The following is a 16715-nucleotide window of genomic DNA, read 5'->3' on the forward strand; positions in this document are numbered from 1 at the left end:
TAGTAACTGATTTTGCATAGTTTTAGGCGTTTCTATTTATACATTTTTAGCGTTTGCCTAATTTAAGGCGAAACAAATAAATCCTTACAAAGCATAGGCAACCCAAGACAAAGCACAGTTTAGCAAAAATTTTAAATAAAGTAAAATAAATCTAAATAAATCATAAAAAACAAACCAACCAATCACAAAAAATTAAATACAAAATATTTTTATTAATCCCAAAACCGTATTTTTTAAATTATGCTTTCCTTCAGCATCATTTTCGTGTTGCATGGCTTACAACCTGCTGCGTTCTCCAGCCCATACCCCACACACCGGGCTCGGGCTCGGTTCGGGTCGATGTTGTGTCGCAGCCGCTTTGTTGCAGCGGCCGCCTTCACCCGCAAAGAACACGCTCGCGCGCTGCTCAGAGAAACGCACCCGCAGCGTAGAGTCATTCGCGTGCCGACTCTCAGAGCCGACGGTTCGAAAACTACCGCCATCGTTTGTCGCGCGTTCGTGTTCGTCGTCTGTTGTCACCTTTCGCTGTTTTGAGTGCACTGGGTGCGTCTATGTGTGTGTGAGTGTATGTGTGTGTTTATCAAACGAATCCTTCTTCTAAGCGTTCCACAGCAAGCGCTTCTTGCCGTCAAAGTGCGACATATTTCCCGCAGGCAATTGCAAATAAAATGTGAAACCGCGTTGGCGCCGCGATCGATCAGCGAATCCGGTTCCGGAAGTGTTGTAACTGTAAGTAACTGTGGCAAGTGGCAGATAAAGCAAAGTGCAAGAAAAGGTGAAGATTTAATCCAATTTCCTCCGCTTGTGGTTGGTATTGGCCGCTACCATAATAAAACAGTAATAAAAAGTGAACCTAAGCCGAACAATATCAAACCCAACCATCCACGGAAGCGGTCCTGAGGCTGCTGCTGAAGGGGGCCAAAGGGATTTGGAGCAGAAAAGCAAGACTCTTCCGCTAACGCGGAAAAATTCCTTCAGCAAGAGAGCAACCGTGGGTTTGCGAGAATGAGCAAAATCATCTGCTCGGTGAGAAGACCCCGTGAGCTTTTCCGTACCGATGGGTATAGGTACTATTTTTTGCGTTTTCCGTCCCTGATTGGTGGGTCCTGTCCCGGACTGTCCAAAGGCCGACTTAAAGTATGCTTAGGCCGGTGATGTTGTAAGCGAAATCTAGCAGCGTTTGAAATCTACCAGCCCGCTACGCCGGTTTGCAGGGCCGGAGTGAGATACAACACGGGGCGTAATAATTCCGCATGAAAATAAACACAATCTAGGGCACGGAAGAAAACGGTGCGAGAGAGTGAGATACCAACAAAACAGCAAGAGACAGAGAGAGGGGGAGAGAGACAGCGAAAACGAGAACGAAGACGGCCGTTCGAGTTAGATTAATCACGTCGGCGGCGGGACATTGAGTTGTAGTGGTTTCAAAAATAGACGCATTCGTAATGAAATTACGAAGCTCGTCTTCCCTTCGCCGCTGTACCACGTGGAAAACTCGAAAGGGAAAATCGGTCGGTAGTAAAAACAGGTTGTAGTAGTGCTCGAGCCATAGTACGCTCTCTCGCCAAAACTGTTCGGGGTCGTTGTTGGGGTGTTTTTTTCTCCTCTTCGTGAAACTATCGCAACGTGACTTGAGGAAACATCGTGAATGGGAGCGATAAATAAGCAGTTAAGCAGGTGTGTAAGCAAACTTTTCTGGAAATTGTGGGCTTCAATTTGTCTTTTTTTTAGTGAGTTTAGTGCTTAACGTGTGATTTTGAGCAATTTAAAGTGGCACAAAAGTGCATATAATATTAAAAGAAGAAAAGGCATTAAAAGAGGTTTTATTAATATTTTAAAAGTATTTTTGCCCTTTCCTACCACTTCACCTTAAAAACAAATTTAATCTTCTAGTTTTTATTCTTTCATTGTTGTTTCACAGCATTGAAGTGTGTGTGTGTGTGCGTCTGTGCCGTGGTTAGGTAAAATCCCTTCGCAAACCCGCGTGCTGTAGCAGCATCCGTGTGTGCTCCCAATGTGGTCCAGGTGATTCTGGTACACCTTGTCTGTGTGTACGTGCGTGTGTGTGTGGGTGTGTGTGTTTCTTCCTCCTCCTTTTTGCTTGAAAAAATTCCCCCCCCCCACCATCTTTAAAATTTTCCCGCAAGGGGAAAGTGCGGCGAAAACAAAACCCTATCACAGTGCCCTCAAGGGAAGTGTTGCTGGAGTGAGTGTGTGCTCATGTGCTTGTCTCGTGTTTTTTCTCCCCACTTTCCACCATCTCGAGAAGCGTGTTTCTCGACAAGTTTCCCTCTGCACAGCTGATTTGATTCCGGGTTGAAAAGGCAACTTAGTAGCAGCAGCAGCAGCAGCAGCAACGCTTCCGCACACCTACTTTACACCGATAGAACAGCGCGAAGACTGCCCGCAGGAACAGAGTGCGTGAAATCATAAAAATGGATAAACGAACGGGCATGAAAATTGGATTACTCTGCGTGCTGCTTGGAGGTGAGTGAGCGTGTTCTCGAACACTTCGTTTTTTTTTCTTTCGTTTTTTACTATAAGAAAAGTGGAAGGCGCAATTTTCGCAGTTATTTTAAAACAGGAATAACATAAAAAAGATAGGCACGTGCTTTGGGATATGGTACGCCAAAATTGAAATATTGACCATTTGTCACATGATTTTTGATCAGCTTTTTATGGCATACCCCGTTTGCTGTTTTACATCCTGCAAGCTAAGCCGTTACCAATGGAAACGTGTGTGTGCTTGGAGTGCTCCTTCGTGCAGCACCGCGACTGCGACTGTTTGTTTTTGGTTTTATATTTGTTCACACTTTATTTCCCGCGGCTTATCGCGTCGTTCGGCGTAGGAAGGCAGGGATGAAATGAAATAAATTGTTTCCCTGTGCGTCTTATCTGCTTGCTCCGGTAGTATCCCTGTGTGTCGGTCGTGACGAGCTAAAAGTAAGCAGCGGCAGCAGCAGCAGCAGAGGAAGCAGAGCCCACCATGAAAATGGTAATAAAAATCCTACCAAGACGCTCGCCATGCAAGGATCGCCTTGGTAACGGCTTGGTCAGCTTTGTGGCCGGAGCCTTGAGAAGGAGCTTTGTCCGCTTCGCTTGCACACAGTGGGCGCCCACGGCGGGCGGCATCGGAGCGGCTCGCGGAAACCGAACACGGTAAACATTATTACGGCTTTTGTCATACGCGTTTGCGGTGCGCATTACACTAATGTAATGGGAATTTATGGTATTCGACCATTACAAATTCATGAACGTGTACGTGAGCGTGGTCCCCGTGTAGCCGCCGTGTGGTGGTGTGTGTGTGTACTTGTATACTTTTTGATGACTTCTGTTGCCCCGGGAAACGCGGGTAACAGGTTGCAGCCGCGGCAATCTCCTTTACGATCGCTCTGGGGGGAAGCTGCTGCCGGGGTCAAATCTCCGACCAGCCGAAAGACGCCGCTTGTCTGACCATTTTGTGACTCCAGGCGGAGGCCGGCGACTAGTGCCCGCCAGCAAATGAAGATTTATACGATGTGTTTTAGCGTGAGTGTATTTGTTTGTGTGTGTGTGTGAGAGTTTTTTTGCTTAGTTTGCAAGTATGTTTAACTGGCAAGAACGCACGCGCGAAGGCATTGGGATTGCCCTGGACCAACCCTGGCTCCCCTAACGGCTCTGAAGTGCCAGCGGGAGTTGTTGGTTGATGTGGACAGGAAAAAAAGGTTTCTTAAAAGCATCCCTTTTACATCGTTCAGCCGTGGGTGTGGGTGATAAAAGGACATTAAATTGGATTCACGCGCACACAAAGTAAGTGTGAAACAATTTCTTATAGCGTTAATGGAGTAAGCAGCGTCACCCTAACCCTAACGTTTGTGCTGTTTGGTCGATGGGGAGATGTTAAGTTGGCGAGTAAAAAACAAAGGCCAGGAAGTGGTGTAATATTTTCTTTGCCTGCTGTACCTACTAGTACCTATAAGTAGGTTTGAGAAATTTTACTATTTATTTGTTGCTACCAACGAAATGTTTTTTGAAGGTTGGTAAAGTTTTAGTATCTGTTCCCGCACTACTTATAGTTTAGAGCCAATTTCGGAACCGGTGTGAGTTCTTGAAACTGGAATACAGGTTCCAAGATCGCTGTGCGTTCTGGATTAGTACCAAATCCTGAGCAATTCAAATCTGTCCATTCGTTAACTTATAACCTGTACGTCAAAAACACGCTCGTATGCAGGTCTGTCTTGTGGTATAGTCGTCAACTCGCACGACTTTAACAACATGCCCGTCATGAGTTCAAGCCTCGAATGGAAGTAGGATTGAGAGTATCCTTCTTAGATCTAATCAAAATCAAAAAGTCAAAAAAAGCATAGCCTTCTTCTAGTGGTACGAGCGAGAGCAGGCCTTGAGCGACAACAGTTGTTGTGTCAAAGAAGACGAAGAAGAAGAAGATCGTTATGTTATAATTTTTATAACCTTTATGTTAGAACTCTGATAATTTTGATATATTTCAATGAATTGGTTCAAATATTCATTGAAAATATTCAATTGTATGTAATAGTTAGATTTCATATCATCTTTATTTTTTTTAAAGCAATATAAAATTATTAGACATCTTTTGAACTGATTTTCTATCAAAAAAATCTAAACTTCCCTGTACGAAAACAAGTTGATGGGTTTCGCCTTAAGGTATGCAATTCCCTTGACAACATTGCATTGTTCCGGTAACCAAATTACCTTACCTCACTATTATGACAATTTTTCAACTCTATTCTGCAACACTGTATAGTCCACTCCATCAGCCCACTCTATGCACTCATTGACATTCCAACTAGAGAAGCCTTCACGTATTGCACCCAATTTGTGTGGGCAGTTCGATCGACCACAGCATCGTACCAAAGAGAATACACTGTAACAAAAATCACAGCACAGGGGGAAAAAGAAAGTAAAGCAAAAATCAAACACACACCCACATACGTTCACCCAGCTTCACTGCGATAAATTGTGTTTACTTGGCTAACATTGGGCGCTGCTAGCGGCCGGCAACATCCGTAACTTCATCACGGAAAGACTGCATTATTTCTAGCCTTCCCCATTCTCCTGCACATCACGCCGCTAGTTCCACCAGCAAATCGATTTCATCTTCAAGTTCATCCTATTTTCACTCCCCCTCCACGCAAAGCCACTGTCCCCGGTCGGAGGAAAGCTGTACGGCGAGAAGCAGCGTTCGGAGATGAAGAACCGAGCGAGAAGTACTCCAATTGTCCTAGATTTCTCGTGGAAGTGCTTTCATTACCAGAAACCAGGGCAATTGCTTTAAACCGGCTGGCCGAAAGTAGAAACACATACACATACATACGGAAACAGAACAGCAATCCTAGCCCAACTATCCTTCCCAGCGTTACAACCACTCCCAGGAGCCCTCATGTTCGGGCAAATCAGGGTGAGTGTGTATGTGTGCATGCCGTACGTTATCTTAAAATATGGATCTGTCTTCCTTTAGTAGACAGCAAACCGGTGCTAAAGTTTGGCGCTGCAGGAAGATCCCTCTTTATTGACACATCGGCCAGAAGCGAGAGGGGAAAGCATGTGGGGAAACTGGTGCTTTCGAGAAAACTTTCCCACAAAAAGTGGTTTCGCTTGGGCAGAAGCTAACCATAGCCAGCACACACATACCGAGCGCAACCGAAACCGAAATGCAGTTGCAGTACAGTTGCTTGCTTTCGGCTTCCGCTCACCATGTGTTTCAATTTCCAATCGGAATCGATACAGCACACACACACCCCGGGTCCGTCTGTAGTTGAGCGGAAATTGCCCATCCCCGATTTACGGAACGTTTTGTGGGCCGAGCAGTGCAGTGGGCTCTCTCGTAGCAGTACACCCCGGAACGGTCGGCATTGATACTGTTGGGCCAAGGAGAGCCAACTCTTTCATACCCCAAAAGTTAGTTACTTAATCGAGCTCGAGATCGTCGCTGCGGGATAGGGTGAAATAAGTGGAGCAAGGAGCTTTCGTTTGATAGTTTTCTATTGCCAGCTGGCCTCAAATCAGCAATCGAGCTGTCTTTGGCCGATGGTGAAATTTCTGATTCTACCGATCGAAACCGATACTGGTGGACGGGTTGATTGTGTTTCCTTTCGTAGTTGTTGCTTTGCGGAAAGCTCCTTGTTATTCAGTTTGATACAGTGTACTCGTTCCCAGTCCAGTCATACCAGACGTACCATGGGTTTGAAAGCTTTTCCAGCTGAAAAGAACCACCCTCTCAGTGATGCTGGGTGGATGGGAAACAAGAGCTTGGAATTGTTTTTGATGTTTCTTACACTCATTCCAGCTGGCGTAATGAAATGGAAAACTTTAAGGCCCTTGGAAAACACTCAGCCAACGACCAGCCAGTATCGAATTTGTGAACGATCCGGTTCGAAGGACCAAAAACGTTTTCGAACAGACTTTCCAGCTGGTTTCTCCCTTTCCAAACTGGATAGTTTAGTTTTTAATCTTACCTTTTAAACTCACTCATTGGTTGGACCTATTGTGATGTGTTTTTTTTTTTCTTTCGATGCTGCCTCAACTCATTCCCCCAGTTCACCTACCGAAACTTCCCGGTGCACAAAGCCCTGAAAATCCATTTCCAAAACCGGTCGGGGCTGAAAATTCTGCTTAATCGAAACATTTCGTAAAACTAGCGCCAGCCCGGAGATGGAGGGTGTTTCTTTTACCGCTTTTGGATATCGAACGGATGGGATCTTTTTAATTAAATTTCCGGATAACGGAACGGAAGAGGTAAAAACCCTCCCTCGCACGCCTCGCTCCCGCGTTGTTTCCTGTACGGTTTGTGCAAGCCTTCCAATTCCATGCTGGAAGACAGTTTTGAGGGTTTAAAAATGGATTATGTGAGAAATTAGTCACCGCCGGGGGAGAAGCGGCGGTATGAGTTGATGGGGAAGGGAAAATGCCATAAATGGAATTAGGATAAACTTCGGCAGCAGAGATGAGCTGGTGCGATAAGGTAATATGTTGTAATGAGGAGGCGACTTTCACACTTTTCAGGATTTCAGGTTGATGATATTCGTTTGAAGTTGTGGGAGATACGGCAGCTGCTGAATGCTGAAACACTGGCTAGATTTGGTTTCCCAGATACGGTGACACCTTTTGGGACCTCTCACTGGAGCTATCTTGTTTGAAGAGTTCTCCAGCAAAACATAAACAAACAGTCCCGTTTAAAGCTCACATTAAAAATTCTCAAAGCCACACAATGATAAGCGAGAAATTGAAATCCTTCCATTAAAAAAGATATTAATTTTAATTCCACCCGCGTCTCCAGCACGCTCCAAGCACTTTAACTTTGCATTATAAACAGCTCACCATCGCTTGATTGCAGCTGGCCACCACCAACTACCCCAAGGAAACTCCTTAAGCAACGAATAAAAGTTACAACTTTGTGTTGACAACTGTCATTAACCGCTCATCGCCTTCGAAACTGCTCATCCCCTCGGCGAGTGTTCTGCGGAGTTCGCCCGGTCCGGGCGCGGTTTTGTCAACGTCAACACTCTCGACTAATCTTGTCCGGGCGACAGCTCCCGGGCGAAGAGCGTCCAGTTCTGAGACTAATCTGAGACATTTAATCACCACTTTCAAGCAACCACTGTGACCTGTGGCACAGGGTCAATGGTTGTAGTGTACAGCTCGAGAAAGCCGTGTACCGCTTGGAGTGACATAACCGCACAAATTTGCTTGCCAGCCTTCACTCGGGCGGCTCGGGTGTATCCACTTTTATTTGTACTAATACGTCCGGCAGTGTAATTAAATAGCGGACTAGGAAAGGTCATCCAAGAATGCTTCAGAACGAAAGGTGGCGGCAAAAGGGGCACTAATCCTTGGCGTGATCATTATGGACCAGGTTGGGCTGTAAGCAGCTAAGCCGCAACGTTGATGACGCTCGCATCTTCCCGAGTGTCAAGTATTGTACTTCTTGTGTGCTAGCCGTTGCCGGAAGTGGTTAAGCAGGAAGCTTCTAACTCACATGCCGCTGCGAGTCGTGTGCAAACTTGTGTAGTCCTTCAAGCGGCCCCGCCCCTTTCTCTCCTTTGGGTCGGTAAACGCTCCTGCTCTCTTAAGTAAGGGGCGAAGAAAACAACGCACACAAAAAAGCTGACGGTGAAAGAAAGTTAAGTGTTCTTAAAAACCGTTTTGCATGTCAAGCGGCATTATGCTTGCCCTGCAGGATTTCAACTTAGTCGCACGTCGCACGGCGGGCAAAACGCGACGGACAGCGCGCTTGCATGACTGCCGGTCACCGGGAGCAAGCCGGGCCTACTGCTCCGAGACAGTACGGTGCAAGTACGAAACAAAAGGAAGAAGCAGGACGCACAACTTGCGCTTTTTTTTGCTCTGTTTCCTTACTCGTGCACTCGTCCTTGACAAAATGTGCTATAACTTCAGTGCTTCAAGACGGTGCGAGAAACGGGCGTTAGCGCTCGGCGTAACAGTCGTAGGTCCTGCTTCGCCGGAAGCGGCCGCCCTGCCCTGTGTGCACTGCACACGAGTCACACGAGTTTTGGTGTTCGAGGCACGTTCCGCTTGGAATCTTGTCGAGATTTCTGTATGCTCACCTTGGGGTCGCGCCGTATCGCCTGCAGACATGGGAAGGAAGAAAGAAAAAAGCGGCAAGTTGGCAAGTGCTTTCTGTGCTTTGTGCCGTACTGTGTCTTCTTCCTTGGGTAGTCCATAAACGTGGTCCAGCAAATTATGATGGTCCACAAAACCCCCGGCCGCCCGGCGGGAAATACGGTGAAATTATGATGAAAATTGCAAAATTGATTTTGCCACTCCGTGAAGCATTGGTGGCTGAGCCGTATGGGAGTGCTTGCGTCCACTGCAGGAGACGCTGCTCTTGAGGTACACCGCAAAACGCCACACCGCCGGCCACCGCATTCGGCAAACATTGGACGGGAGCCTCCGCCGAGGTCCTGCGAGAGAGCAAGAGCATCACAGACATCAGAAACTGTTGCTCTTGGCCACCGACTGTGGCGACTGTTTTCAGGATGCTAAACGTTTAATGTGCGCGATCGGAAGCGAGGCGCGATAAGGCACAGATTGCAGGCACTGGGGCAGTTTAATTTGGTTGTTTTCAAACGAAACATTCGCTCGTTGAATCGTACCGCGTTCGTTGGTTGCAGTACATTTGCACTCTGGGGCAGCTTTGGCTCTGTCAGTTTGTTGTCCCAAACGTGGCACGTAATAGATTGTGGTTTCCTGATGACATCCACCTGGTGAGCTAGAGACTGTTTGCAGAATCTTTTCAATGTCGGTTAGTTTAGGCTTCAGAACTTGCTCGAATAGTTTTAAACTACGTTTTTGAGGGATGAGCCATTCATTGAAAGACTATCCAGTAGAAGAGTTGATAGAAAGAATAGATCTTTACCAAGCTTTAAGCAAACCCATCAACATGACCACCACAACAGTTTGACGTCACATGCACATCGCTTAGGAGCGTAAGCAACCACAAAAGCTGCCTGCTGCAAAAGCCTAACCCCTCCAAAAACAAGCCGCCAGGGCAAAGGGGCGAAAAACAGGCGTCGTAACCTTCATGTCCTGCTCGTTAACGGCCCTGCCCCCTCTGAAAGCGTTGGACAAAGAAGACCATCGAAATGGCAGCGTCATTTTCACCTTCCGCTCTGCAGCAAATGGCCAAACCAACCGCACTGTAATGCTCGCTCAGGGCCAACTCGGGAAGCGGTTTTTCTGACGAGCTGGCGTGTGCGAGTGGACAAGCTGCCTTCTTTCTATCCCCTCTTACCCGTAACTCTGCTCTGCGAGGCCCATCCATCCTTTTTGCACGGGGCTTTTCGTCGAGGGAGTCTTGTCTGTTGGGGCAGAAAGGATTCCTTCGTGTGCCGTGTCACATCCTGGTGCTGAAAGTTTGATATAAAAATACCGCTCACATATCTCTTTTGTCCCGCTGTCACTCTTTTCGAGGTTGGGGAGGGTTCACTTCCTATTCCAATACCACTTCCCTGCATCACGCCCCCGTGTGGGATGGTTCTATTTTCCCTCTGTATTTGTGTGCGTGTGTTTGTCATTCTACATTCTTCCGTTGCTCGCTGTCTTCCGTTTTTTTTTGCGGAGCCTATGAACCGTTTTATGCTCTGGCCGCGTCCTCATCCAGTTGGGGGTCTCCTCGCACGTCAGCGGCTTTTATTATCTGCTCCAATCATCAACCTTAAACCATCCCTCCGCACAGCCCAACCGAATAGAATAAGACTACCAGTATGGTATGATGCTTTTTTGTGGTAGTTGTTGCTGCTATCACACGATTCAGCTGGTCCGGGACCGGGCTGCTACTGACGTGTTGGGTGGGCCGTGTCGCTTGGCACGGTCTCGATGGACGGAACTACTAATAATAGTTTTCGCTCGCGAACTATTGGACGGAGCGCAGCGGCTGGCACAGACCGGCCCAAACGGACAAACGGAGGAGCCCACACGCCGCCGCGTTTATGATGTTTGCCTCGAATAATCGTCCCCATTTTGATGACATCTGTTGTACTCGGGCTTGTTTCGTTGACTCATTCTTTCGTTCTGTTTATTTTTTTTATTTTTTTTATTCCCCGTTTTAACTCCCACTGAAGCGATTGTGTGACATAGTTGGCCCAGCGGGCATTGGTAGTGACACACGGTTAAAGCTAGCACAGAGGCAGAGTTAAAGCCGCAATAGGCGGTTGCCGTTTGCAAATAATGCAATAGTTCCATACCGACCAGGTTCATCCATATTGAACGAATGATTTTAACATACTATTACCGTTTTCCAACACGGAAAAGCACGGACAGCTTGGTCGTTTATTTTATTGATTTTACACCGGTACTACAATCGCCGTCTGCAATGGATGGTAATTTAACTGCTTTAAAATAGTTTATGGCCACGTTAGGGTAAATAATTGAACGCCGGAAATGTATGGGTTGCTATTTAATTGGCGTTATTTTCCAATCCAATGCCGGTCATGAAATTTCCATAATTTATCTTCAAAAGGCAGGATCATTTGTATGAGCTTTATCTCTCTTTTTTATGATACATTCAGAAAATTATTGGCCGTTTGTAATTGTAAAATCAATCGAATTATGACATGAAAGAGTTTTGAAGTTTGCCGTTCTAGCGTGAATGTCGATATGATAGCGCTGCAAATTCAATGAGCAATTTGACACACAATTACGTGATGGTTAGATATAGGATATAAATATTACGAAATTACGTAGAGTAAACGCATTGGATATGGATATAATCGTAAGCCTTTATATTCCAATTAAAACAGAAAACTAAAAAAATCGACGTAAAATAGACAAATAGTAAAAAACTAAACAAAATGCAAAAAAACTACACTATTTTCAGCAACAATATCCTGCTATCATGCATGCTTACCTGTTGTAATAAACGTAAAAAACTGAATGATATAAAATTATTATTCCCTTGTATAAGTTTGTCAACAAATTGTAAAGTTACTTTGTGAAAGTTTTTATTTGTTTTGCTGGAGGAAACCCTAAAAAACTCCAATAAGAAAGCAACACGATAAACATAACTTCATATCAAAACTGTGTCATTTTTATTATAACCTAATTGCATACTTTGAGGCGTTTTCTTCCAAAATCCTAACCAGCCTCTGCCAGTTTAAAATCGCTTATCCGCTGAAGCCTTTATATGCAACTCGTATGAAAATGTTATACGTTAAATTGTTAGCTGACGGCCAGTAACTTAAACAAACACTTAAATTCCATATTCATCGAGATGCGCTAGCTACCCCCATCACACATTCACACCGACCCAGCATGCACTCCCAGCAAAGTGATTCCCATTAGCACAAGACGAATCAACGTTTTGCTTTCCTGGAAACGTTTTGTATAATATGTAAAGTGACAGCAAACTTTACACTTCCCACATCCCAACGACCGTGCATAATTGCCTAAGAGGCAAGAACGTGGGCATTGATTTAAATTTAGAACGAAATCGGAGATGGAGTTGCTGCCAAGCGTTGACCATACATGCTGCCCGAGCAATTGATATGCCATCATCACGTCACCAAACTCATGCACTTTTCCATGGCAATCGACCGATTTTGAATCAGCGCTCTCCACCCTCCTAGCAACCCTTCGGCAGTGGACAAGAGTTGTGTGCTAATGGCTGTCTTGTTCGATTTCATCATTCAGTTTTTCGATTTTTCCCCCATTCACACAAAGTAATACAACCGTGCCGGACACAGGTTGATCTTCCTTCTTGCGCTTTTTCCCTCCATCACCCGTGTCTTGCCCCTGAGTGTGAAATCTTGCACACAACCAAGGTGAAAGAATCGTTGCAAAACGTCACCATGGAATGAAACCATACAGTGTCTGCCTTTACTTTTGTACCTTTATCTCGATTTTACCAAGAATTGGTTGACACTCACACATACATCGGTACGATCGGAATTTGCCTCTGAAACCGATCGAGCTACCATGCAAATGAAATGCAGTTTGTGTCACCTACCAGGACACCAACTGAGGCATCCCTCCGTACGGTACATTCGCACCGGCGGACAGCGATGGACGCTCACCAGCCGGGGGCGAATGTTTTATTCAGTCGAACAATGTGAAATTCATAATCCCTCCCCGGTGAAGAAGGAAACCGAACCATCCCATCCCGTTGAACGGTTCTACTGGTACTACAAGACAGGTGCATCACAGCCCCGCGCCCGCAGTGGTTCGGGTCGTTGAGTTCGTTTGGCTGAATATTCATAAGAACGATTGCAATTGTAGCAATGGTAGGGAGTTGCAGTTGCTGGTTGCTGGTGGTTTCGATTTTTTTTATTTTGTTTTTAAAGGGATTTGTGAACGTGCATAAGAACGAGCTAAGCAGAGCGGTACGAGACGCGGCTTGTGACTCCGAAGACAGATCCGATTTGATGTTGTCAGGTCAATTTATGACCTCAAAATCGTCGTGCCTGTTTTGGTTATTTTTACTCGTCGTTGCCAGGATGGCTTTATTAAGACGATTGACGGAGTGGAAAACATAGAAAACTACCCCGTTAGGGCATCTACTGAATGCTAATGATCAGTGGTACTCGAGGGAATACCAATACCGATACAACAAAACACCACAAACATGGGCTTTAAACAGCAACTTAATTTCTCATATCCATTATAAGCTGCATTAGGAATGAAATCAGCCCGAAAGTATGCAATGTTTTATGTTAAAAATCTATAATTTAATTCATATTTAGGTAAATATACGGTCAAAGATAGGCGTTTAATAAAAAAAAATTATGTGTAGTCAAATAATATAAAACGTGACGCAATTGTTAGCTCAAGTTTTACATCGACGCCTAAAAGTATACTTGCAAATGCTAAAACACGTGGTACTGGGCTTAAAAAGGTGCTATAAAAAGATCCTATTGCATACCCGTATATCATGCTTGATTGCAACCATTAACCACACCGCCCGTTCGCATCGGTTTCGATGGTTGATTTAAAAAAGCGTAAAATCAATTTCATGCACATTTCCCCACGATTGCTATTACCCACCATTCATTCATAACTCCCGTATCCCGCAGCAACCGGGATACGCAAATCACTAAATTTCCCTACGCAGCGTACATTCACATACATACACTGCGGCGAGTGTGTGTGTGTGTTTTTCCCCTTGTGGCTTGCGTATTGAGGTGTGAAATTGATGTATCCTGGTGGGCATTATATGTTTCATCACCTTTTAGCCGAAAAAAAACGTATACATACACCTAGGGCTAAGCAAACCAAATTCAACGCACAGGTGTGTTTGTGTGTGTGCCACATTCAGGCCGGTGGTTAAATCGCTTTTCACACGATATTAGTTAATCATCCGCTTCGGGTCGCAACCTCTAGCGGCGCTGCACAAGTATGTCAGCTTATTTTTGCGCCAAATTTGCCCACTTTTTCCACTCCGTGTGGTTTGTGTGGAATTAATTTTGCCAACCCTCCGGACTTGCTACTGCCCTCCCTTCATTCCTGGGACAGCCTGCTGTACCGGTAATCAAATTTATGCTAATCTTGGGCCCCCTCCCAGTTTTGCTAGGTGAATCCGGTGCTTGTGATTTTGGGGGTGTTCCGTTAAAGCCTTGCTCGTTTTTTCTCTGTCTTTCCTCGCATACACTGAAAGGACACCACGTGCAACTCATCCTAAGAAAATTGAAGGAAGGATTTATGTAGACTTTAAGAAATGAAGGAAATTATGTAAATCCTATCCCAATGGATTGATTCATCGAATTTCGGATGATTACATTAAGCGCAGCACAACGTCACCGCTTTCTTGCCCCCCCCCCCCCCCCCCCCAGACCGGCAATTTGTTGATTTGTTCTTTCTTCTAGGGTAGAAAGGGTAGAAAGTGGGAGTGAATCGTAAAAGCCGGAAACACGGTTTAATTATGCAACGCTAGAGGGAAAAGTTACCCGGGTTCTGGCGGAAGAAGGGACACTCTTCGGGTTGATTCGGTTGGTTTTTGTCGCGGATTGACAGCGAGTGACTGGCTAGATAAATAAGCTTTTCATTTTTTTTTTCTTTCTGCTCGGTGCAAAATTCATTTACTGTCAAACAGAAATGAGGCGGCGCCGGGGGAAACAGCGGCTGCTGGCCGGTCAAAAAGTCGTAAAACGGAGAAGGTTTTTGTGTGAACCACGTAATGGTGGAACTATTATGTTTTGGGCAGGCAAAAGTCAAAGCCATAAAAATGAAGCTCCTAAAGCGGCACGGTTGGAGCGGTAAAGGTCACTAGCTTGTGTTTGGGTTGTTAGAAAGTTAGAAAAATTTTCACTATTTTTTCAGTTACATGAAGTTAAACAGAGACTGGCGAACAAAAGTAAAAACATTTCGAAATGTTTATAAACGTTTTCCTATGCTATTGAAACTATTTTCATTTTTCCACTCATTGCATATCACACAGATCATGCACACAATAAAGAACACACTGTTCAAACTCAAACTAAAAGCTCAATCGCATACCTTAAGGCGTATTTCATTTAATAGCATAAACTTGTCGCACATCTTGCATACTTTTAGGCGAAAGTAATTGCTTCTGTTTCATGAGGGATTCCTGATTACGTCAACATTGTATTCAATTATGTCATCTTGTTCGCATATCATTTCAAATAATCAATATTATTTTTTTACCTTTTCCATCCTCCGTTCCTTTTAAATGTAATCATAATCGTAATGTTTTTCCCAACTCAATGATTTCGCTTCAAAATATCACAAAGCTACACGTTGGCAAGTAAAGCACTTGACGTTCTTCGCTGAGTAGTGCTTAACCCAATTGAAGATTCATTCTTCGACCGGAGTTCAAAGAGCATGACTTTAAGTACGCGCTTTGCCTCACCAGTCAGCTTTCGACTGCTGACGAAAAAGGGCATTTGTGTGGTTCGAAGTCGAAATGTTTATGATTCGCTTCGATACGTTCCGGTAGCGGTTCCATCCTCTCACATCGCACACTGTGTCCGTGGTTCATCTTAAAGCATCTGGGTCATTTTTCGCATTTTCTTAGCAATACACACGCTCCACTATCGCTCGTAAAGATGGTTTACTGCGGATGGGAAAACTTTTACAGTTGCTGCATACTGTGCCCGGGCAAAGGAAAATAAAGTGTCGAAAGAAAGGAAAGATTCATTGCACTCATTTCGATGGGCGGGAGTCGACGGTACTGTGACCACGCCATGTCGCCATGCATGGGTATGCGAGTTCTTCATTCTTTATCTCGTTAGCGTGGCTGTTTTGCTTTCCGTTTTTCAGCTTGGCTTTCAGCGTCTCGCATCTTACTCACTGTTTGTTGAGCATCAAAATTCTTACGACAGTCTTAGCCGCAGTCCGCCAAAGGGATGCTTTTGCTCCGCCGCACATAAGCTAATGCTCGCATCCATTACCTTGGCCGGGCGTCATTAGCCCGAAGCGGGGGTTGAAAGTTGGTACACCCGAACGCGATGCGAAACGATCCTGTGTGGGGAGAGGGAGTGGAACATTTGAGAGCCAAGTTAAGGATGAAAAATATCCTCAGCATGCGGCACACGCATGTCAAATGTGAAAGTGTGCGGCACGACCGTGAGCGTGCGCGCGTTCGATGCCGGCAGTACTGATCCTTTAAATAAATCACTCCGCACGCGTTAGAAACGCACACGGTACTGAAAATTCGGTAACTATGTTTGTTGCAAACAAATCAAATCATTCTGCACCGTTTGGTAGCGAGTGCGTGATGCAGTGCTGGCTGTCATTGGTTGGTCGTGGATTGTCGCAGCAAGAGGAAGCGAAGCGTAGGTGATGGTATAGAAGAGGCAAAGCAATATTTTTGTGTTTTTTACTGCTCACAGCTGCACCATATCATCATGATCGATTGTGGGAAATATGATCAGTGGAAGCTTAAAAATTTAATGCTATTTAAAGCAGGTTTTATACAGCGCTGTAGCCAGCTGATGAGTGATTGCTTTGGTGTTTGATTAATCTTCAGAACCATACGTAACGTGCATTAAAATTGTACACACCATGAAATTTATATGATTATAACGTTTCTAAGATTTTAAGCAATACGGCAAAGCCGTCCCTACTGAATAAAAAAAAACGTTTCTAAGATTGATTTTCAATAATGTTTTAAAGCATTTTTGTAAAAAAATAAGGACGAAAAGTATTTTTTGTTATTTTTTTATAAAGGTTTTAGGCCTTTTGCCTGAGCTACGAGACAAAAGTGATGTATTACGTTGTGCTATTCT

The 16715-nt window shown here is 44.9% G+C and overlaps 1 protein-coding gene across 10 annotated transcripts in view; it reads left to right on the forward strand.

Annotated features, from left to right (window-relative positions):
• Window positions 1-421: 421 nt before the first annotated feature.
• LOC121598823 overlaps window positions 422-16715 on the forward strand; it is a 128153-nt gene continuing 111859 nt past the window's right edge. For 5 of the 10 annotated variants that reach the window (XM_041926120.1, XM_041926127.1, XM_041926129.1 and 2 more), the window contains exons 1-2: window positions 422-729; window positions 1922-2487. In XM_041926120.1, the coding sequence (XP_041782054.1) occupies window positions 2436-2487 (52 nt within the window). In that variant the 5' untranslated portion in view covers window positions 422-729; window positions 1922-2435. Of the gene's footprint in view, window positions 776-803; window positions 1678-1921; window positions 2488-16715 lie in introns of those variants that run through there. The other 5 variants (XM_041926121.1, XM_041926123.1, XM_041926124.1 and 2 more) reach the window with 5 other exon arrangements.

Source organism: Anopheles merus, chromosome 3L, assembly GCF_017562075.2.
Source record: "Anopheles merus strain MAF chromosome 3L, AmerM5.1, whole genome shotgun sequence".
Taxonomy (NCBI): domain Eukaryota; kingdom Metazoa; phylum Arthropoda; class Insecta; order Diptera; family Culicidae; genus Anopheles; species Anopheles merus.